This window comes from Esox lucius, chromosome 7 (genome assembly GCF_011004845.1).
Source record: "Esox lucius isolate fEsoLuc1 chromosome 7, fEsoLuc1.pri, whole genome shotgun sequence".
Classification (NCBI taxonomy): domain Eukaryota; kingdom Metazoa; phylum Chordata; class Actinopteri; order Esociformes; family Esocidae; genus Esox; species Esox lucius.
The window spans coordinates 26,822,220-26,845,924 of NC_047575.1; the positions used below are offsets into that span (position 1 = coordinate 26,822,220).

Below are 23,705 nucleotides of genomic sequence, written 5' to 3' on the forward strand. Positions count from 1 at the left end.
GGAGTGTAATGGCAAAGGGTCTCAAATTGGGTCAAAATACTTTCTGAAAGCACTGTTTAAACTCCTCAACAAACTTGTCCAGCCCTACATGGAAGGCAGACTGGGGGAGGGTCTCACCGTCGGGCCAAGATGGCACTCATCTCCCCCATCAGATTTCCACCTCCTCCTCCACCACCACCACCACCACCTCCTCCCCCCGATGGAGGAGGTGCCGCCGCACCACTCTCCTCCTACAGAGAGAGAAGGTCATTCATTTACTTATACGGAAATGCTGTGAAAGATGGAAAGCATGTCAACCTACACAAAGGTAAGACATGTTAAACTAACTAATGACTCACATCAACAATGGAATATGGTGTAAAAGTGGCACATTCAAGGTAGTGTTTTGTTTAGCTGGGCCGACTCCACCATTCAGAGATTTGTTTCATAGCAGCGCTGGCCAATGGGTGTGGAGCAGCATCTGACTAGGTCTAGATTTTCTCTAACCCAAATTTAGCCAAATGTAACTGATTCTAATAATTAGCTTGATGAAACAATGAATCAGGTTTGTTACAAATGGCTTTGGAGAAAAAAATACAAAAAAGAGCCAGCCCAGGACAAAAAAGAAGCTCCCCAGGAGCCCTGTTCTATATCACAATGAGGTTCTCTGGACATGAAACACTTCTCCAGGTACTATGAGATAATTTCATACAATAGACACGACTGCTCCATTCCCTGCCATGACACTGCTCTCACCTTGGCCGCTTTGCGTAGCTTGGCTCCAGCCAGAGCAGCAGCTAGACCCCCACCATCGCCTCCTCCCCCTCCACTAGGCAGGGGTGGGGCAGGTGGAGCCCCAGACCCGGGGGGCGGCGGTGGGCCTGGTGGGGGCGGGGGGCCGGCGGGTGCTGGTCCTGGGGGTGGAGGTGGGCCTGGGGGAGGCGGAGGGCCGCCAGGGGCTGAGGGCGGGGCAGGCGGGGCGGCAGCTGGGACAGCAGCCGCCTGTCTCTCCCGCTCCTGGCGCTCCCGCTCCTGCTGCTCGTGCCTCTGCATCTCCAGTCTGTCAGGGAGAGTGGTATTCCTATCAGTTCATGTGCACAGACACAGGCACGCCAAAACATATGTGCACGCATGTGGGCACACAACCAAATGATAGACTATGAGGGCATGTTATCAATCTACACACCATGTCACCCAGGTACCCAGTGTGGTCCTCAAGAAGACAGTATTGTATAAACCCACTACCTTGGTGTTGCCATGGTCTACCAACATAACTGACTAGGTCCCCGAGGCAATGACGTCTGCATTAAGTGTGATTAACAGTCCTAGCATGCTTATTTAGACAACCGTTGATAAGTCTGCTCCAAATTCAAGTCTGTGGCTGCAGATTCAACTGTGAACTGTTGCAGGATCTTTGGTAGACCATATCATCGGGGGGTTGGCGTAAGCATCTGCACATGTGCAGATTATAATCTGTGTACCTGTTTATTCGGTTTATTTGGTTGTCTGTGGACAATGTCTCACCAGCTGGTAGAGAACAGGCTACCCTGGGAAGTTTTAAAAAGTTTCATTAAAGCTGAATATATTATTACAGGAGCAGTAATAGCATAACTGCTAAAAGCTTTGCTGCATTTAATGGTGAATGATCATCATAGGTGTTAAAATACATACATGCATCAACCTGCATTTAACCAATTGAACTCATCTAGTTCCAATGAATGAGGAAATACATTTAGTCATGGGCCAATATGGACTACACATATTTTTAAGAAGAAAATACAAAACTACAGTAGCAATTAAAAAGGAACAGTTCAGAGATTATAGATATCAGCCCAAATGCGAGGACACACAAGTTCACTTGATAAGACTAAATCCAAACATTAAAGAAACATACATTTCAAATTGCATTTGTAGACTTAAGGATCTTTGAAAAAACATTCAGCAACACAATGACAATATTCCTTAGAATAACAGAGGGGGAAAAGGTTTGAGTCATTTAGTCACTTGTTTTTCCCCCCCACTTTCCCTGTACCAAAGCTACAGTCCCATAACCAGTATGTGAGCAGAGTTTGCTACCTATAATGTGATTTGCATCTCTGGCAGGTTGCCTCCTGATGACTGCTACAAGCTTCTATCCAGCCATTAGCTCATTTGAATGACAAAAACAAGGTCTTGCTCTAATTTCCAATTCAGCCTGGCACCTTCTAGCCAGCTATTAAGAGCCAAAGGCTGAAAGATGTTTGTTTTGTATTTTTGGGTTGATAATTTAGAGATAAAAAATTTACAGCCTAAATTGCCTCATACACAGCAGGTAATATGTTTATTTTATCCATTAATAATCCACTTATAATTCAGTTCTTGTCATTTAAAACAGTCTTGCACACACCAAGACCGGGCAAGGGCAGAAAATCCTGTTAAAGGAACCTTTTCAGAGGAACGTACTTCAAAATACATTCTGGCAATTAAACAAGTGCAGTTGCTCTGCTTACTGGTTTGTATTAATGTTACAGTGGTTCTCTATAGTAAAAGAACCAATGTGCAATTCCACAGACAGTCCTGTACCCAAATAAAGAACACTAACTAAAAACAAGCCTGTGAACCAGGATACTACAGACAGTGTCCTTTCTTTGGGTATAGGACTAACTAAAAACAAGCCTGTGAACCAGGATACAACGGACAAGGGGCTGTCCACATTCAGGTCACTCCTAACCTGAAATCCTCCCTCCATATTGGTTAATATTTGTTGGACTTCACCACACTACCGGACTCAAAACCAAATATTACTCTCAATCTATATTTAGGACTAGACAGCCCAACAATCAAAACCCCGGGCTGAATTCTATACCTCCCGACCACACCCCTTCCCTAGCTACCCAAACCCGACGTCAAGCTCATGGATGTTTGAGCAGCAGAATAATTCAGTTACGGTTGTCAAGCTACCACACAATGGTCATTTACTTCTGTATATTCTTTACAGTGTACTAAAATCCCTTTATTCTACCAATGAAATAGTCAAAACACATTAGCTGCACTGTCGCAGTAGAGCTGACATCAGGCCAGGAGAGGAGATGTGTCAGTGTGTAGGCAGCGGTGTGGATTGGTGGGAGACATCAGCATGGGCGGGGCCACTGGTTATTCACTGCGTTAACCTAGCTGTGCATACAGTTGCTGACACGACTGGGAAAGCAAGTTCTTTGGTTACAGTTCACTTTTTCAGAAATGTTCACACCACCAGGCACCTTGGCACAACAGTTAAACTCATATCCAAAATAACAACAAAACAAAAAAAAAACACTAAATACACGTCTCAAAAATAATCAACAAATTCAACCCAACAAAAACACTTTGTTACACATAACACTATCACCTAAAAGACACTAACAGGTAGGTTTTTTACATAAACCAACACTATTTTATAGAACAAGAATGGCACTTCTTTACCATATAGAATGTACTGAAGTAAATACAATATACAAAATGAAACTACAGTAATATAATTACAGGAGAGAAAAGTGTAACCAATTGCAAAAAAGTTAATCGCTTGTGTGAATGTAAGCAAAAGCAAAACAAAAATAATTCTAATTTGAGCATAAGAATGTACAAATGTGGGGATTGTCAAGTAGTTAATATCCCCATCCTGGGAAATCTGTTAAATGCAAATACGATTATAATGTTTAACTGTTAATGAGCTAGCAATCTATGCAAGAATGAAAAAAGGAAAACTGATTGGCTTTTGTCAGGGCATAAACTTTTTATGTTATGTTTTGAGCCTCATTACTTTGCTGAATATATACTCAAGGCCAACAAAGCACTGTCTCAAATTATAAATATATTCTGGCCATGAATGAAAAATGTATTATTATACTTTTATAACATCTGTAGGCTTTTATAACAACTGTCAACATGCGCTTTTAGAAAACAAACAATGAATATATAACGTTACAGTCCCGGAGTCGTGCCAGAGCATGGATGACTCAGCTATAGCCTAAGTGTGGGCTATTAGCTGTTGGTGTAATAGCATGTATTTGTATACAATTTTTTTATTAACTTTGACTGACTGCAGACCCTTTTTGGGCTATAACATTCTGTTATAGTGGCAAATTAAGCTCTGGCTTAATAACTACAACATACATATGTAGTAAATTTGACTCAGATACACGCAATGCCAGGCGTCCCTCAGCTGTACAACTATAACAATAAAAACAACAACAACTGCAGTACGACAACTTCCTTCTGCTGACACAGAACAAACCAACATATGCACCTAATCACAAAATGGGAATATTAAGCCATCCTTGCTGCAGATAACATAAAACAACAGCTTTACATTCATACACCGTATTCAAAGGTACACATAGCAATCTGGTCACATGATCACCGCATTGAAAAGCTCCTCAAAAATTACACCATTAATACATTTACCTCACTGTGCCCCAGTTACCCCCCCCCCCCCCCCCGATCCTAATCAGGTTCAGGTGTGCAGCCAGTCATGGGGGGGATTCACTGCTGTCACTGTTTTAATAGGCTAGAATCGGTTGCCACTCTAAAACCAACAACTGTTTGCATGCTGGGGCTGTTCAGCTGGAAAGCGATTTCCGACGGATGATCACGTGACCGGACTGCACCTCTAAGAACTGTTAACGTGACAACAGAAGAAAACAATACGATGTAAATGGTACCTTCTCTGCTGCTCCAGCTCTTCTGGGGAGGGTCCATTCTGAGGTGGGCGGGGGAGAGAGGAGTAGCCTGAAGAGAGAAAAAGACGGTGAATCCCAAAACAGTCCCATCCCCACTTTCCTCCACCATATACCGAAGTGTCCCAAACCTGGGAGAGTGATAATAATGGAGGTTTGTACCAGAGTCGGCGACCGCACTCAGAACCTCCAGGGCATGCATCATGCCATTGGCAAAGAGGGCAGCATCCTCCTTGCTGCCGAAGTTCAGACCCCACACCTGCCGGGAGTCCCGCCACTGGTGGAAGTTGGGCGTGGCCTGGTTGTACTTCAGCCCCTTGACGATTGGACAGTTGATCACCACCTGGTAGTGAAGTAAGAGGCAATGAATGATTTCGTTTTTTTACTGTTCACTGAATGATGAAAAATGTGTGCTTGTGACAGAGATCTGTAACTAGAAGAAACTTTTGCCTCCTGAAATCAGAGAGAAAGCTGTAACCTCCCCAGAATATTCTTCAGATACCTCCCTGCATTCAAAAAAGCTAAATAGAGGATGAACAGCTCAGCATCAGTTTGGGAGGATAGGTAGCTATATACCTCCTCAATCATTTTACATTTAACTTGACATGGTCTCACACAACAAATCTCAGACTATACCACTGCAAAATGAATCTCCATATCATAGTCCTTAACGCCTATCCATGCGTTACAAAAGCCATATTTCTGAGGCATTACTGCCTGACAGATTTGCCCTAACATGAGAAACTACTGCTCTTGAATCTTTGGGAGGTCTTGGAGGTTGTGATATACACAGACTTCACTGTCCATTGAAAGCAAAACATTTCCAATTTCCTGCTTTTAGTCACTTAACATGGGTCTACTATTGACCCTCTACTGCCCTTTCAAAAGCAACATAGCTTTTAGAAATGACATGCGAGGACAAGTTAAGATAAACTAGCATAACCTTTAGGCCTGTGTAAGCTAGTGCCAGTGAGGCGAACTCTTCTATTGTAGCAATACCCCAGTGTGAAAGGAAGGTGTTAGCATGAAAGCTGAGGTACTTTCACAAAGAAACAGAAGTGAGAAAGAGAGAGCAGAGATAAACAGGAAGATGGCTTTACATGACATTGTTTTATATTCTTCTTTTCCTCCCTATAGAAAGATCACTTTCTATTACACCAAATGTCACGCTTCTTCCTCTAACCCAGTGTTTCTCAACCCCCTGCCCTGCATGTTTTAGATCTCTCCCTGCCCTAACATACATGATGCAGCTCATGAAGGACTTGATAATGAGCTGATCATTTGACTCAGGTGTGACAGAGCAGGGAGAGATCTAAAACATGCAGGGCGGGGGGGGGGGGGGCGCCCAGGGCTGAGAAACACTGATCTAACCTAAGGAAACTACTCCACCTCCTCTTCCTTCCCTCTCTGTGGACAACTTTGTGAATCACTTTCAGACTGATGACTTCCGCAGCTCAGTCACTCTTCTCACTGCTCCTTAACACACAGAACCTCTTTTCACCAGCATCTTGAAATGAAATGGTGCAACTAACAAACCTGCCCCTAGACCACATCCTGTCCAGCCTTCAGCAGGCCCTCTGTGGAGACCTCCCAGCAGTTCCTATGTGTGTGAGCGTGTCTGTGTGGAGACTGGTTACCTGCTGGTCGGCCTGCATCTTCCGTCCCACCACTCGGAAGGTGTTGGCCACCGGGTTGTGGTAGATCTGGACCCTGCTGAAGGCTTGACCCCCAACGCCGGCCGGCACCCAGCGCTTGTTGGCATCATCGTATAGCATGACTGTGGCCCGGGCCTGGCAGATACTGGACTCACTGAGACAGACAGAGAGACATCTTCATATTAAACACACAAACACACACACCTATGTATTTCTTAATTTCTACAACGGAGTCAAAAAGTGTTCAACAAATCAAAATACATTTTATATTTTAGATTCTTCAAAGTAGCCAACCTTTCCCTTTATGACAGCTTTATCTCAAATAGTGCTGTTCTTCAGAGAGGAAGAAGGCATCAGAACCCACTTTCTGCTGGGGAGATTACTGTAATCTATAGAAATTGTTTGACTAATGTACACTGCTCAAGGGAAAACGTAATCATCACAGTATAACACCAACTCAATTAAACTTCAGGGAGATTAATCTGTCCAGTTAGGAAGCATAAGCATAAGACTGCGAATCAACGTCAACGGTTTTGGTGCACATCAAATTGACAACAGGTGGCCACAGACAATTGCTCTCTCTTTATCTTTCCTGATTGTTTCTTCTCTAGTTTTGTATTTTGCTAGTGTCCTTCTCAATACTGGTAGCATGAGGCGGTACCTCCAGCTCCTTCAGGATGGCACATCCATATGTGCCATCGCAAAAAGGTTTGCTGTGTCTCAAGAGCATGGAGGAGATACCAGGAGACGGTCCGTTACCAAGGAGAGCTGGACAGGGCCGAAGAAACGCATCAACCCTGCAGCAGGACCGGTATCTGCTCCTTTGTGTGAGGAGGAACAGGAGGAGCACTGGTGTGCATGTTTCTGACCAAACTGTCAGAAACAGACTCCATGAGGGTGGCATGAGGGCCCGACATCCTCTAGAGCAGGGGTGTCAAACCGATTCCACAGAGGGCCAAGTGGCTGCAGGTTTTTGGTTTTTCCTATAAATTGGTTCCCAGTTCAGACCTAAACAACCAGATGAGGGTAGAAACTAACCAATTAGTGACCTAATTAATCAATCAAGTACAAGGTGAGAGCGAATACCTGCAGACACTCGGCCCTCCGTGGAACCGGTTTGACTCCTCTGCTCTAGAGGGACCTGGGCTCACAACCCAGCAATGCGCAGCTAGATTGGCATTCGCCAGAGAACACCAGATTTGGCAGGTCCGCCATTGGCGCCCCGTTCTCTTCACAGACGAGAGCAGGTTCACACTGAGCATGTGACAGGCATGAGAGAGTCTGGAGACTCCGTGTAGGAATATTATGCTGCCTGCAACATCATCCAGCATGACCAGTTTGGTGGTGGGTCAATGATGTCCACAAGTCAACAAGCAATCAGGATGTTGGCATGAATTAAAGGGGCACAAGTAAGCTCATTGCTGTTTTGGAACAACTGATGACAACAGCAGAGGTAGAGAGGAAGAGGAAGAATGATAGGTGGTAGTCGTTTTTGTACAGTAACATAGGTACCGGGGATCCAACACGTGAAAGATGGCGACAAGTGCAGCTGCAGCTCCACCTCGAATCGTTAAAAAGAAAACCAGTAAGAGTCGTGTATGGAAGTATTTTGCGTTCGAGGCGGATGGTCAGCAAGTAATACATTCGCAAAAACCAATATGCAAACGATGCCTTCGAACATTCGATACTAAAGGAAACCCTTCCAACTTGCAATGCACCTCAAAGACAAAACATCCAGGTTAATTTAAATAATTCAAGGTGCGTTAGTTTCAATTCATGTTACATTAACAACGCATCCCAAGTGTTATCCTTGTTATATTCTTATCCTAAAATACACGTTACCATTATTTTTGTTTGAGACAGCTGGCATTGCTGTGTAGCCTATCCAACTATGTTCCATACGACGTTTGCAATAAACACTAAAGGCTAGCATGTTAAGGCTAACGTAATGTAACCATAGCTCGTAATAGTAGGCTACCGTCCTTACCATTCAGTCTGTCATCTGTCATCAAAACATGACATTTGCGTTTTAAATAAATATTTCTGGTCTAATGGTCAGTCACCGTGTCAGTAAATTTAAACTACTGTTTCCACTCTGAGTAGGGGTGTGTGTACGTGTAGCCTCTGCTGTTTTCTTACAGTTATTCAGCCGAGAACTGAAATCTCAAATGTTCCTGTCACAGTATCAACCAGAGGCTACATGCCACTGTTGTTTTTTTGTAATGTTCAAATGTTTCTATTAAAGGAATGTATGTTAAAGTACATGAGATTTATTTTTTATTTTTTTTTATGTGGTATCGAATTGGGTATCGAGAATCATGGAATTTCACTGCTATTGGTATTGACTACAACATTTCTGGTATAAATTAAGGGTATCGTGACATCCCTAATAGGTGGTGGCCTTATGACATTCGTGACACTGTACTTGACCATTTTCTTGAACATGGTGCAGGGGCGGTGCCAGCACTTATTGACTGGGGTTGCTATGGGACTGCTTAACAAAACAATGCAGGTGCTCATAATTTTTCTTCCCGGGATGGGGGGTGGGGATGCGTTTGTCTAGTTACTCGCTTTTATGAGCGGTTGCTTCACAATATTGTGCTGCTATTTATCTGCAAAAAATGGCAAAGACAAAAATTGCCAATAGAAAGGGAAAACATTTATGCTTACAACTTTCTGGGGTTGCTTTGCCAATTCTTGGGGTTGCTTGAGCGACCACAAGCCACCCCCCAGCGCCTCCCCTGACATGGTGAGACAATGAGGAAAGCTGGACTGAGAGTACAGCCAAACTTGAGCTGTATCACTTTGGCATCAATTATCCCAACTTATCCCCCAAAAAAAATCTAAACTCTGCATGCATTACCACACACACACACAAGACAGAACAGAAAAATAACATGAACTTGTACTCACTAAATATAAAATACATTTATTTTTGTAGAATTAAAGGGGGAAAGTTTACAGAGGAAGACAATGCATGATTTTTTAGGCCAAGAACAAGCCATTGTAAACATGGTTGTTGAAAACAACTATACTTTTAGAGAAATCTAGTCAAGAAGAATATTTAAAGACAGGCATTTTTCAAGGTATACAGACTAGGGGTGCACGATATATTGACTCAATACCGTTATCTCAATATCACGTTGTGCAATAACAAAATCGAAAATGTCGCAGAAAGAATGCGATATTCCGTTTATTTTGTGGAGAGATGCGTTCATTGGCTGTGAGGTTGATTTACAGCCAGCTTGAAATTGCTATAGAATGATCATGTTTCATTGGCAAGTGTGAATACACGGGTCCACTACACGCAAGACTCTATGGAACATCCCACGAGACGTGTGTCCACACTTCGAGAGCGTGTGAGTGGGATGGAGACAGCAAAATGAGAGGGGTGAAAGAAAAAAGGAAAGAAAGAGAGAGAGAAAGCGAAGCGAGTCAGAAGAGCGAAAGAAAAGGACAGAAAAGAAAGATGGGTGTGGCTCAGGGAGACAATGAAACAACGGAGATATGAGAGGAAACGTTAGTGGCCAAAAGTTAAGTGATAGACTGTAACTGGACTTTTGATTCTCGTCACAGCGTTACAAAAGTATAATCCAAAATTAATATAAACATCTTGGCAGTCTATTCCAGCGAACAGCGCTCAGATTCCCTTTGCGGTAGCCTACAAAACTTGGTGTAGCTAGTTTGCAGTCAGTGTCCAAGCAATAATTTGTTTATATGTTTTCAAAATGACTTTGCTTTTAGTATTAAGTACCGTGTCCAAAAAGCCAATACCTTTGACTGGCCTTGTTTGAGAGTTAAGAACCGTTCTTCTACAGTAGAGACTAAACTTGGGGGCATATCCTAAGAAAAATTTGAGATTAAATTCTAATTTTGTCGTTGAACGTACAAGTACAGTACAATGAAATGCAGTTAGCATATAAACATAAGTGCAAATAATAGAGGGCAGAAAGTGTGTACGTATTAAGTATAATGTATGTACAAGTGGGATGTATTAGATGTACAATGAAGGCCACGGCAAGCGCAAAAAGCAGATCCGAACCCCAATTTGCCACGCGCATTTTGGTACTCTAAAAAGTTGGACAGGGTTGGCAGTTATGCTGTACCATGAGTACAATATGTCCTGTTCTGTAGACATGGTCTTTATGTCCAATATGACTGTGGAAATAAACCCTCGTGTTGTGAGAAAACCTATTGTTTTCATATGTGATTAATCTATTTTGATGGGTCTTCCCATAACTTTTATGTTTTAAATAGGTATAAGAATATTAAAATGAATATTGATATCGCAATATTCATAATCGATATCGCAATATTAAATGTTGTCAATATTGTGCAACGCGAATACAGACCGAAAATATATCCTGACAAGTGAATCTCTCTGGCCCAGCTATGATACAGGATGCTGAGGCAAAATTGAAATTTTTTTTTTTGACTATAACACTTTTCACTCTAGTCTTCCCTAGACTATAACACTTTTCACTCTAGTCTTCCCTAGACCATGACACTTTTCCCTCTAGTCTTCCCTAGATCATGACACTTTTCCCTCTAGTCTTCTCTAGACCATGACACTTTTCCCTCTAGTCTTTTCTAGAATATAACACTTTTCTCTCAGTAGTGCCATTGTATTTTATCCTTTTGTGTGACTTTTGGGGGCAATGTTTAATTTTGAGTGAGTCTGGTGATAGGTTAATTTGCTGTGTTTCGACGAGTGTGTTTAAATTTTTGACAAAATCTAGTACATATTCAGGAAAGGTGTGTTAGCAGTTGTGAAAAAAACTGTAATTCCCCAAAGGGGAAGTAACAACAAGACTATTTCTATTAGTTATGTGAGTTTGCTGCTATCCTTGTTGCTTTATGGCAGCAAGAACAATAAAAACTTCCGGACAGCTAAAGTAGATACATTTGGTGTAACAGAGTAATGTTTTACAGAAAAGAGATATGGTCACTTCTGCTTATTTGGCACACTTGTTCAATGAAATGCATGACCAGTACTAAGTAATCACATAAACAACTGAAGGGAAGGGAGATGAGTACCAGACAAAGAAAGAAAAGAAACAGTTACTACAACACATGAGCAGTCATAACAAGCAGCGGTAAAATCATGTGCACAGGAGATACTATTGTCTTTTTGCAGTGTTGTTGAGGTGGCAACTTCTGGCACAACTGACAACAGCATGGTCGACCTGTCCCTCTTCACTTTTAAAGACATGGTACAGAAACTCATTGGCTGTCTGAAGTGGGTGCCATTTTGGATTCTCTTAGTCTAATTCAACTACACAAGGTCAAAAGTGTGACAAGACAGACAATGTGTGAGAAAGTCTCAGCTGTTTCCTCCTCTTCGGCGAAGTGTTGGTGGTGTGAGACTTAAAATCATCTCCAGCTTCCTGCCCAGAGGAATCTGAGTACTGCTCTTCCTGCTTTCAAAAACTGCTTCCTAATATGGGCTGGTTTGGTTTTGGCTTGCCTGGTATCTGCACAGTGCAGGAAACCACACAAGCACAGCCAGCAGACTCGGGGCTCTATACCTGGTTTCGTTTCTGGTCTCGGAACAGAACAAAGACAAATTCATATGCAGTCATGGTCAATTATAAAAGTACAAAAGATCCTACTCCAGAACTTTAATATGCCTGTATTATGTGCATATAATACATGGGGGGGGGGGAGCCGAAGATCATGATCAAAATACAGAACAAGCTGTAAGGCTTAATTTAAAAAATGCTTTGTTGCATTGCAGCACCTAAGATGGAACATTGTAAAGTCTTAAAGACGACTAGAAAATGCCAAAATAACAAATAAGCCAACTATTTATTATTTCTCAATTATGCTGTAAGATATCAAATGTATTTATAAAGCCCTTTTTACATCAACAGATGTCACAAAGTGCTTTTACAAAACACCTGGCCTTAAACCCCAAGGAGCAAACAACAGTAGTGTTGAATTTCAACACTATATTTGATACACGTCAAATATACATGCATTCCATGTTTCATGTATATTTATGAATTTCAATCCTCCTTCCTCAGTTAGGCAGACAGTAATTCTACCATCTACTACACAACATCATCTGGCCGGGATATGAGTGCACGATCAAAAACAATTCATCAACCCAACTTCTTTATACATAAAAAAAAAAAAATGGAAATCACAATATCACCTCAACGGTTACCTGAAAAACAACACAGTGGTATGCTATAACAGCAGTCAGACATTAATGGGTAAGGACTAGCGGTTTCTGATGCTGCAGTGCAATTTAGCACGTGCGCCTCTACTCACCCCATTTTCCCTCTTCACCAACTCCTTTGCCTCTAGGACAATCCCACCATCTGTTTCTATTACTATCAACTGCTTTCTAACCCCCCCCCACCCCCCCCACATCCGTCTGTCTCTACGCTGTTTCACAGTCAACACCTCAGCATACCTCGCTCACCTTCCAGCACTTTTCACTTCATCACTCCCACTCTCAGTCACCTTAATGGCCGTTTGTTTCTAGTTGTGCGTATCAGGGGTTGGGTTTGTTGACGGAGCCTGTGTGGTGCCTGTGTACTATTCTGCAATGCAGACATTCAGGTGACACACACACAAAGGCCAGTTACATACAAAAAGTGAAGCAGGATGCACAAACAAACATAATGGAATGAAAACAACTGAGCCACGAAAGGTTCTTGAACACATTTAAAACATCAGCGTGTGTCTAAGGCTTTGAGTTCTTGCGACGTATTGTTCTCTAATGCTAAACTGGAGAGCCTGAATCAACTACTGTGTGTTGACTAGATCTCAGAGTATTGAAAGATTTAGCACTCTGTGCCAGACATTTCCAAGGCCAATTATGCTACATGGAGAACAGCTACCGCGAAAGAAGCTATAATCTTATCACTTTCACATGCTTTTCTTTCAGTGTTTATGTCTAGGCCGGGACAGGAAGTACACACACACACACACACACACACAGACACACACAGACACTACTGTTGTTGTGGGGACGATTCCTAATTCCCATCTCCTAAACCTCATCCTAACCTTAATTTCCTTAAACCCAAATCAAAGCCCAGTTATTGAACTAACCCCAATGGTAACTTTTACCCTGAACCTAACTCCTAAGCCGGAAACAGCCTTTTTCCCTGTGGGGACTGGCTAGAAACTGTTGTGGGGACTGAGTGGTCTGGTTTTGCCAGGACATTTGGTCCCCACATATAGTGAAACCAGGATCTCTCCCACACAGACAACAACAGACAAGTAACACACAGATGTGACGTGCGATGCTGTAGTGAAGACAAAGTGATGACATGATAATTCAGTGTTAATGCCACTTCCTCTTCCTGGTTAAGAGCAACGCTGCAACTTCCTATTCACTAGTGGCTTGAATGCCATCAAATACACTGAATTAACATTAGTGTGCAGGGAGACATTGTTTGGATTCATAATGTATTACAAGCTAAAACAGGACACATTTTTGGCATATCACATCAACAAGAAATGGGTTGTGCAATCCACACTCAGATGATTTGTCAAGCAAAAAAAGTAGACCTGTTTTAGCTTATGAGCATCTCTTGTACAGTACAACTGCTGGCTGAAATGATAGCACCATCTCCACACAGCATCTTTATGGATAGGTCCTAGATCTGATCCGAGATCATCACTTATAGGGGACATTTCACTCTCCAGCTTTGTAAAATGTTATTAAACAAAGAGGGTTATTTAGCATGAGCTCTTATAATGAATGCTCTCTGTGTGACCCTTATCTTTGCCCACAGCTAACTCCCATCCAAAGGTAATCACAGGGGGTCAGTGTGACAATTAAGAATACACAGATATATCAACCAGCAATTGGTATTGTACAATAAAAGGCAATTACAATAATCTGTATCTGCCAATTTTTTCAAATATGGTCGATAATTTCACACATCTAATATCCTCAAGTAGTTCTTATAATGTACATTTTCCTCAATTAATCTGTCCTATTGTTGTTTTTTCTCTACTCAGAAGCTACATTTGCTTTTAAATGTATGCCCTTGGTACAGAACCGACAAAACATCTGTATTGTGTTGTATGAATATCAGCTATTGGTAGCTATTGGTCAAGAATCTTCTTATCGGTGTAAACCTAGTGACAATTCTTAGGCAGTATTTTCTGATCAGTGCAGATGGAGTGAGGAGACAAGAACATGAAGCAAATACTGCGTATTTAAGCTAAAAAAAGAGGAACCAGAGCAGGCATTTCATTAGCCTGACTCACAACCTGACTCACTCTAGCCAGGTCCAGGCTTATTATAAACAGTAAATACAACACCTTTGGTCAACAATGACTGCAGCCTGGGCTTCACTCAGACAAATAAATGCATACGGATGCAAAAGAATATCCCTACCTACAGTTCAAAAATATCAACTCATACAGCTCGCCTTTCAAACATGCTTCACACCTCGAACATGATGGGCTTTTTATAAAATGTGTGTCATCAAATCTTCTCACCCTGCTACATACAGTACCTATTTAAAGACTTATTCTAGAAGAACATAAAAACCAGAGACACACTCTAGAGGTAAATATAACATTAGGAAGTATAGAAAGAAGTCACAGTTACAAATATATGTAGGCCTACTTTTTTTTACTTAGCTAAGGCAAGCCTCTCATACATAAATTACAGAGAAATGTCAATTATTGTCATGTGTTTTCATGTCTTACTATCCTGATGGGGACCAGAAAAATGCTCCACCCAGAATGTTTTTTTATTTGTGGGGACATTTGACCGATTCCCAAGAGGAAAGTGCTATTTTCAGGTTTAGGGTAAATGTCACTTCTGTCGTTAAGGTTACAATTAAGGTCAGGGGGTAAGGTTCGGTTTTGGAGTTGCAGCGAGGTTTTGTAAATATATGACGCTTCCAAAGTATAAAAATGCATTCACTCTACTACAAGTAACTCTGCATAAATGCATCAGCTAAATGACTTAATGAACTCAGAAGTATTTGGATAGTTTTATTTTTCTTATTTTGTCTCTATATACCAGCACTTTAAAATGTAATTGGGTATGTCCACCCAAATATGAAAAGAAATTAAGATGTTAACAAAAGAAATAAGCTTTTTGTGCAATATGGAATATCTCTAGGATCTTTCATTGCAGTTCATGAAACGAGACCAACCCTTCACATGTTGTGTTTATATTTTTGTTCAGTCTACTTTGTTGCATATCCTTTGCATGCAATAATACCCCGAAATGTGTGACCAATGTGTCACCGGACGCTGAGTATCTTCCCTAGTGAAGATCTGCTGGGCCTGCACTGAAGTTTCAGTCGCTGTATGTTTCGGGACTTTTTTGCATGATGTCCAGTGAGTTTAGAGGCTTTTGGTTGTGTCTAACCAAACATGTTTCTGTTCACTTCAGAATGTATCCTGCTGCTATTGTCAGTACTTGCATCATCAATGGAGACAACTAAGCTGGTTCCAGCCACAAACACCCAAAACACGGAGTGGTATTAGAGGGGTGTTATATGTGCTTTATTAACCACAGTGAAGACCAGACAGCCACATAGCGGAAGACTCTGCATGTAGAAGTGATAAACGTGTGTCACAACCAGCCTTGCCTTCCTCATCCTTCCCCTTCCATCTATCCACTGGCCACACACCCATTTCGGTCACGTTTACAAAGCCTTTGTTGAACGGTAAAGTGACAAGTCATGAAGTGATGGTTGACTATAATACAATGTCCTTCACAGGAGGGCTGCACAATATATCGTTTCAGCATCGACACTGCGATGTACGCATCCGCAATAGTCACATCGCAGAACAATTTAGTAAGGTAAACATATATCAGTCTACGATACATATATTTTTTTCTAATGGAAAACCAGGATTATATCTGTCTGATATAAGGTAATTTACTCTGATTTATGGGTTATTGGATACACAGTTAATTATAATAATTATTATTTTAAACATGGAGTTTGGTGCTGCACAAGGTTGACATGCAGGCTCTGCTCGCGTGTGATGAAATGATGAGCCAGGAACAGGCAGAAAAGGACAAAATTGAGAATTTGGTTGCAAAAAGAAATGAATCGTCAATTACATGGAGATATTTCGGCTACAGACAGGATGATGTTGACCAAAAACAGTTACTTTGTCGAGAGTGCCTTGCAATTGTTACCACAATACAAGGCAACACAACCAATTTGTTTGATCAAAGGAGCCCTACATAAGTCTGACCTTACACTATATTAATGAGGACTTCCACCTGAAAAGTCGCTGTTTGCAAACTGAATTTTTACCAGAGGATCATACAAGTGAGAACATCGCAACAGGGATGAAAGAAGCTTTAGCTGATTGGGGCCTAGATGAGAGTAGTGAACATGGTGCCGCGAACATGGTGAAGGCTGCACCTGAACAAGTGGACCAGATTCCAGTGCTTTGGCCACAGACTGCATCTTGCAGTTGCTAAGTTATGCCCAATTGTGCATTCTATTTTACTACTGTTGCTATACTATTACTGTAACATATTATTACCTAGCAACCTGTTCTGAAATATAAAAATGTTCATAGGTTTCATAAATTGTAATTGTAGAGGATGGGGCTGGGGAAGAATGAAGGATACAGACTGTCAGATTGATTAGCCAAAGCTCTTTCTGAAAACATCCTCTGTTTTTTCATATCGCAATATATATCGCAGAAAAACAAAATATCGCAATGTCAGTTATTTCTAATATCGTGCAACCCTACTTCGCAGTCACATCCGTTCACCCTTTGTACTCCCCTATTAACTTCCGTTAAGGTTGCTTCCCTCTCTGCAGATCCATTTTCAGTAACCATGATTTCATAATACTGACGTATAGATACTGTTTTCGTGACAAAGTTTAAGCCTAGTCTTAACTGCAGGTTGTCCATTTACGTCATGAATCTTGTTCTGGAGACATATCTGCCCCAAAGACCGAAATTAAACTGCCCCTAAAGCGCCACCATAAAATGCTGACTGTGGCGCTCATACCAGAACTCTGAAGTCCTTCAATTGAAGATTAACTTTAAAACACAGTAAGAGTTGAGGTTAGGGTTAAGCAGAAGTTATTGTTAAGGTTAGAGTATGTCCTCTCAGAGCGTGCAATCTCTTTGAAATGTCACCAACAACATCAAGGCACTGTGCTTACAATATGTAGATCAACACTGGAGCAACCAAATTCAATGTCTGCCTTGGCAGAACAACATAAATAATGAGAAAAACTAAAAATGCTGAACTGCAGCAGAATTCAGCATTGGTTGTGAAGGGTCATGCCACTACAACAGGCTTCCAATGGTCTAAACCACACCCCTTCCTACTATGCCTGATCCAAGAACATCTTCTACTCTCCAATCCTTGCTCTTTACTCATACATCTCCTGGCTTATGGTTCTCCCAGCTTCTCCCATCCTATACAGATAATCTTGGTGGCCCAGCTCCTTTATTTTTGGTTTTGTTCTGAGCTGACTAAAGGTAGGTGCTTTATATTATGAAATTATAATGGAGAACTAGTATATTGTATTATATTGTATATTGTATTCTCCTTATAGTATTCCGGCACTACTTGTATCCATTCCGGAGCATCACATCCTGAAGCACACACCCTTCAACCATACAAACCATCCTATTGGTCTTATAAGCCCCAATATCAGATCAGGATTTCTCCCACCCAGACAGATTTTTTTTGCTAGGTGGATGAATAAAGAGGTAGTTTTACCATCATCTTAAGATCTTTTCAATTTAGCATGTTGTTCTCAATGACTTGCAAAATCTTCATTTTGAACCTGGCTAGTCAACAAATTTTGATTGGCCATCATGTCTAAATGGCCTAAATGTCCTAACCAGACAATTCAACAGAATTTAATATGAATTCCCTGCATTTTAAAGCCCCAATGCAGAATGTATTAATCAGAAAACAAAGTAACAAATTAATTTCTTTTTCCTTGAAAATTATAAAACAAAAACTGTTTTCTGCAATCAAGGATAAATATCACAGGCAAGCGAAAATGTATTTAATATTATTGCCAAATCAATAATTAGTACCAAAACTAAGTTGAATTAAATTAATTTAAGGTGATTTTGATACAAATTGGCTATTACTACTATTTATTTATTCTATTGGTGATGTAGAGAAAATCTAATCATGGATTCCAATTTTCCAGTTTGATAAAATACTAGTAAGCCATCTAACATTAACTTTAAAACTAATAAACTAGCCTACTAAGTTAATTAAACATTGGACAAGTTAGTGTAGTCTGTACCAAAACTTTCTATAGGGCAAAAACATTATGATTTTTTTCACCCAACATCCAAACTAAACACGTTCTATTAAGCCTTCACTCAACATATAGACACATTTTAATTTAATTTCGTGATACTGAGACTCATCCCATGAAATACACATCCATTCACACACCCAACCATCCACCAATCAATCAGATTGAGTTTAATTTACTGGCAGCATTTCCTGGGACTTATGACAGCAGTCTCCACATGACGTAATGTAATTAAGGATGAGTTTTAATGGAATCTGAATCCCACTCTGGTGGGGCGCTTTAGGCCTTCTCCACTGATACCTCAGGGATTAGGCTACTGCAGTCATCCTCTATAGCAGGCTGAGAGGTTCCCTGCTCACACCAGTGCTACTGGGATAATAAAACACCAAAGGATGACCTGACTTCTGAAGTCTTACCTTATGTGGACAGGCTTAGAAATTGCTATGGCACGAGTGCATGGGCGCGCACACCCAAGCACAACCAGACGTGAAACACACACACACACACACACACACACACATCATTTCCATTTATATTTTAGGAAACAAGCCTCGGGGTTATAAGGAGGCTGGGAATTCCCTTAGATCTCAGTTGATTGAACAATTGTTGTTGGTTTGATTCTGATTGTCAATACGTTTTACACTGGTCCGCAACGTATGCACCCCATTGTAAATCGCTCTGGATAAGATAATCAGATAAATGATATTAAAAGACTGTAGTGCAAATTGGTTCATTCCGGAATTTTCCTTGGAAGAAATCTGGGCTTTCGTTATTCAATTGCACAGAGTAAGTTCTGGCTTTAATAGCGCACCTTATCTGTTTAACCAATCTAGATATCCTGTCATCGAGGCCAGAACGTCTTGTCATTGTCAACAACTTCAAGAAGTTCAGTTACCAAACTGCCACAGCGAGTTGCCTTGAATCAGAATTGTTTAAAATAAGCATCAATATGCAGAAGTTTTCAATTGGGCCATATCTAAAGGGAATCTACTCTCCTGGAGGAAATGTGACACTGCATTATTTTCTTCGTGCACAGCAGTTATGTTATAGCCATCAGAATGAACTGAGATACAGGCCAATCTAATTAACTGGCTACAGTAAAAAGAAAACTCTAAATACAACCGATAAATCAGAATATGGTCATGTTTAATCAAATAACAATTATATTAAAACCGGTAGTATAAGGTTCGCACTATTTTCAAAACGCTGTGCCCATTAGTGCACGCAATCTAAATCATAAATCATGTTCGTTGCCTCTTTTGTGTTACATTTTCCTTTTGAAAGAAAATACATGACACGTCTATCTACCATTATGTTAAAATGTGTTGCTTTCAATAAATAATGACTATAGCAATTAACTACAACATTAAAATACGACATTGTTATAGCATATCTAAAACACGAGATAATTAAATCAGAATTTTCCACGGCCTTACCTCATTGTTTGGCGAGACTGTAAATCTTCTCTCCCAAGCTTAATAATTGGTTTCGGGTAAAAAGCCGGTGTAGAAAAATCGAAGACATAAGATATAATGATGGTAAAATGTTGATGATACACGCATGTATCAGTCTAGTCACCCCAATCGGGCTATTCACGAATGGGCAAAATAGACGGCGGCCTGGCGGCACACCACGACAGTTTCCTGGTTCAAGGGGAGGAGGGTCAATGGATGACTAAAAATGGGGTAGTGTAAGGTAGGGAGTTTTCATAGACACGGCGCTTTCCACATCTGTGTTGCTTGCTCCTTGCGATTCAAGCTTGGTATCTGTGGATAAATAGCACTTTGTGGCAACTGCAGATGTAAAAATAGCTTTATACAACAACTGTTAATAGACCGATGGCAAGCTTGTGAAATCATCCCTCCCCGGTGAAAACGCTCTACTAGACTTGCCAGCTAATCTACGTTGCAGGCTCGACTAGAAGATTTGTATCTGAAACAGAAGCGGAGATCCTTTAAACGAAGGCTCTATGGTTTAAATTAGGGTGATAGGTTTAATTTCACGTAGCAACTTAATTTGTGTTTATCTGTATATGCGTAAACGTCGAGCCTACGTTCAGTTGAGCCAATATACGTGAATTTGCCCTAAACTGGGCTGTTCAATTAAGGGTTTTTAAAAGTTATCCAACTGGTTTACACTCACTGGACATGAACATGAAAAAAAAAATCGTCTGTTGTCCCAGGTTTCATTCCTGTATTAAACACGATATGATATATGAAAACCATGGCCCGGTTTCACAAAAGCATATTTTTATTAGGCGAAGTTGGGAAACGGGGCACAGAAGTTCGGCCCTGTAGAATTGACTTTAAATTGAACAGCCCTTACCAATTTGTCCAATGTCTGGTCTGTTGGAATATAACGAATATAGCAATTTGAAACATTGGGACTACGTTTAGCTGGCGACAGGCATTAAATAACTGTATTAGTGAATTCTTCCTTCAAAAGGTTCTCAACTTTGGAGTACATAAAGTGTAGAATACTGTATGAAAATCCTTAGGCATAGTTATACATAGTAGCTATAATTGTACGTGGGTGCAATCACATTGAAGCATTAGTTCTGAAATGTATAGGCTCATCAATGATTTTGGAAATCCTCATAGCAGAATGTGAAATCCTGAAGGTGCTGGTGGAAATGCTGTATGCTCTAGAGCAGTGTCAAATCTATTGCACTAACAGTGGTTAAACTGTTGAAATTTGAGGCTTTCATATCCTTTCTCAGACAACTTCAGATCAAGTTATACTTCCTGTTTGCTTCAAATAGAGTTATTGATGCTTATATATTTTTTTAAAACAGGAAATACAAAATCCATATTTCTAATGTTGACACATGTGGCCTGTGGCAATAAAGGACAAATAATATGGCCCATACTTAAGGCAGAAAGTGAACATGATCTCTCAAACAGGAACTGTACCAGAGCATAGTGTTGTACAGGCAAGCTCAGTTTCTACTCACTGCCCATCAGATTGCTGAGTACCTGACCACCTACGACTCCGATCCACTGGCCACACAACTGCCCTCACTCACCGTAAATAATGTACACACTTCCATTACCAAGGATACTATATCCTGCTCATATACTTATCATTGCTGCTATTACCATACATTTTAATGACTTTTAGCATTGAGTAGGCACTTACAAGTGTATGGTTTTTCCTTGTCCAGTTGGACTTGTGTACTCTATGCATATGACTATTAAAACTTGGTTAAAATCAGGTGACTAACAGCTATGAATGTTAGTGTTGTTTTGGGGTGTTTTTGCCATATAGTTCACCAAAACTATCAACAGTAGGAAACCCCAAATCCTCAGTGAACCACTCACACCTGCCACTAGAGGGCACTGGCATATCATATAGCATAGATCCTATTGAATAAACGCTGTACTTCAGCTCTTACTATGTCATTAAGGACAACAATCAAAGCCTCCTGCACCAGAACGGTTTTAGCAAATAACTAAACATTTCAACAACAACCTACCCGCTTTGCAGTATTCAGCTACATTACATGGCACAAATAGAGAAAAAAAGTTTATTAAAATACCAAACAAAAAGATTACATTCCGTGTAGGAATTGTACCACCATCTCAAAAAATAAACAGACCTATATCCAATTGGAGTACAAAATGTCTTAAAGACATCTATGACAAGATTAGACAACATTCATGTGTATCCATTCCGTGTTTTGGGTATTGGCATAATAAAGAAATATAACTTTACACAAATAGAAAGGGCATGTTCAAAAGGGGACCTGATGATTTTGTTTTTCCACATATGGTCATGAAAAGTTACATCAAAACACATTCCTCAGCCCTTAACACATTGGAAGCAACAAATTCAGATTTTGTAGACATCCCCTTTGCTGATCATTCAAAATAATTTCAAAACCTACAGAAATTAGCCTTGGATGAGAATGAGGAATCCATATCAGTCCAATGGCATGCCAAAACATACCCCCGGTCATGTTTTGTGAAACATTTTCTATAGAAAAGTTCCTAAATTAACCGAACATAATTCCTGATTTTAGATGTCAGACATTATATTTCTATCCAAATGTTCCACAACATTGTAGCATGTTCAATGGTTTTAGATCTAAATGTCATGACTGGTGACTGCTTATTCTAAATAGGAAGATGAACAGTCCACAATGTCGCTTGCTGACAAACACAGGCATTGTTGTTGATATAAAACAGAAGGAAACTGACCAAAACAGGGAGGGACTACTGGAATTTGTCCAATACATTAAAAAAAATCAACAAAAAAAAATCCACATTGCAAATTGCTTTGCAACAGTGGCACAGACTTTTAGCAAGATGTATTGTCTACTTCCCCCCAGTTCCAGTGATAAGAGGATTCCTCAACACGACAATGACAGAGTCCCCTCTCAGAAACATCTTGGAGATGTATCGGTCTTTGTTTACTGGCTTGGACTTCTTTTTACCCTTGCCACTCTTTGGGACCTCTGTCCACATCTCCTTGACATTCTCTAACACCATGTTGCAGTGTCTAAAAAGGGAACAAGACAAAATGAAATTACATGTTAATTGAAATCTGGTTAGTTCATGACTTAGAAGGTGACGGAAAAGTTATTTAAGCAGCTATAAATAGCAAGTATTTCTAATCACTGAAGTTATTAAGTTAATTACCTGTCGAAGGCTTTGACTCTTCCTAGTAGTTTCTTGTTGTTGCGGCAGTTAATGAGGACTTGTGTGTTGCTTTTAACAGATTGGGTGAGAACAGACAGGGGCCCGGTGTTGAACTCTTCCTCCTCTCGTTTCTGCAACTCCTCTGGAGTCATCTCAGACTTGGGTTTATTCAGCAGACTCCTATAAAGACCAAATTGCATGTCATCAATCAATCACAAACAAGCCCTTTACAACTATCAGTTGTCACTGAGTTCTTACAGATACCCAGACAATATTCCAAAAAAAAACAAGTAATGCAGATGTAACTGGAAGCACATTGTCTTGGAAAAATGAAAGGAAAGACAAAGACGTAGAGGAAGCATGCTCTGAAGGGTTACCAGTAGTCTTCTGCCGGGTGGAGATTACATTAATTTAGTTAGCTTGCGACATAGCCGTTAAACACCAAGTGATAGAACATCACCGAAATGCTAGTAAGACACATCT

General features: G+C 40.7%; 2 protein-coding genes across 3 annotated transcripts in view; both read right to left on the reverse strand.

The window, feature by feature from the left end:
- The window catches only part of LOC105011030 (vasodilator-stimulated phosphoprotein), a 30,078-nt gene extending 9,615 nt beyond the window's left edge, over positions 1-20,463 (reverse strand). The window contains exons 1-6 of one of the 2 annotated variants that reach the window (XM_013134491.4): positions 20,019-20,463; positions 6,311-6,482; positions 4,836-5,016; positions 4,659-4,725; positions 736-1,039; positions 118-230 (exon numbers count right to left, since the gene is read on the reverse strand). In XM_013134491.4, coding sequence (XP_012989945.2) covers positions 118-230; positions 736-1,039; positions 4,659-4,725; positions 4,836-5,016; positions 6,311-6,482; positions 20,019-20,023 — 842 coding nt within the window. In that variant the 5' untranslated portion in view covers positions 20,024-20,463. The remainder of the gene's footprint in view (positions 1-117; positions 231-735; positions 1,040-4,658; positions 4,726-4,835; positions 5,017-6,310; positions 6,483-20,018) is intronic. The other variant, XM_013134490.4, reaches the window with a different exon arrangement.
- A 1,631-nt stretch (positions 20,464-22,094) lies between these two features.
- On the reverse strand, positions 22,095-23,402 carry snrpd2 (small nuclear ribonucleoprotein D2 polypeptide; the record flags this gene model as incomplete). The annotated part of the gene is given in 2 exon segments (NM_001303817.1): positions 22,095-23,082; positions 23,223-23,402. Coding segments are annotated over 2 exon segments (364 nt in total), but the record flags the coding sequence as incomplete, so codon positions are not given.
- Positions 23,403-23,705: the final 303 nt, after the last annotated feature.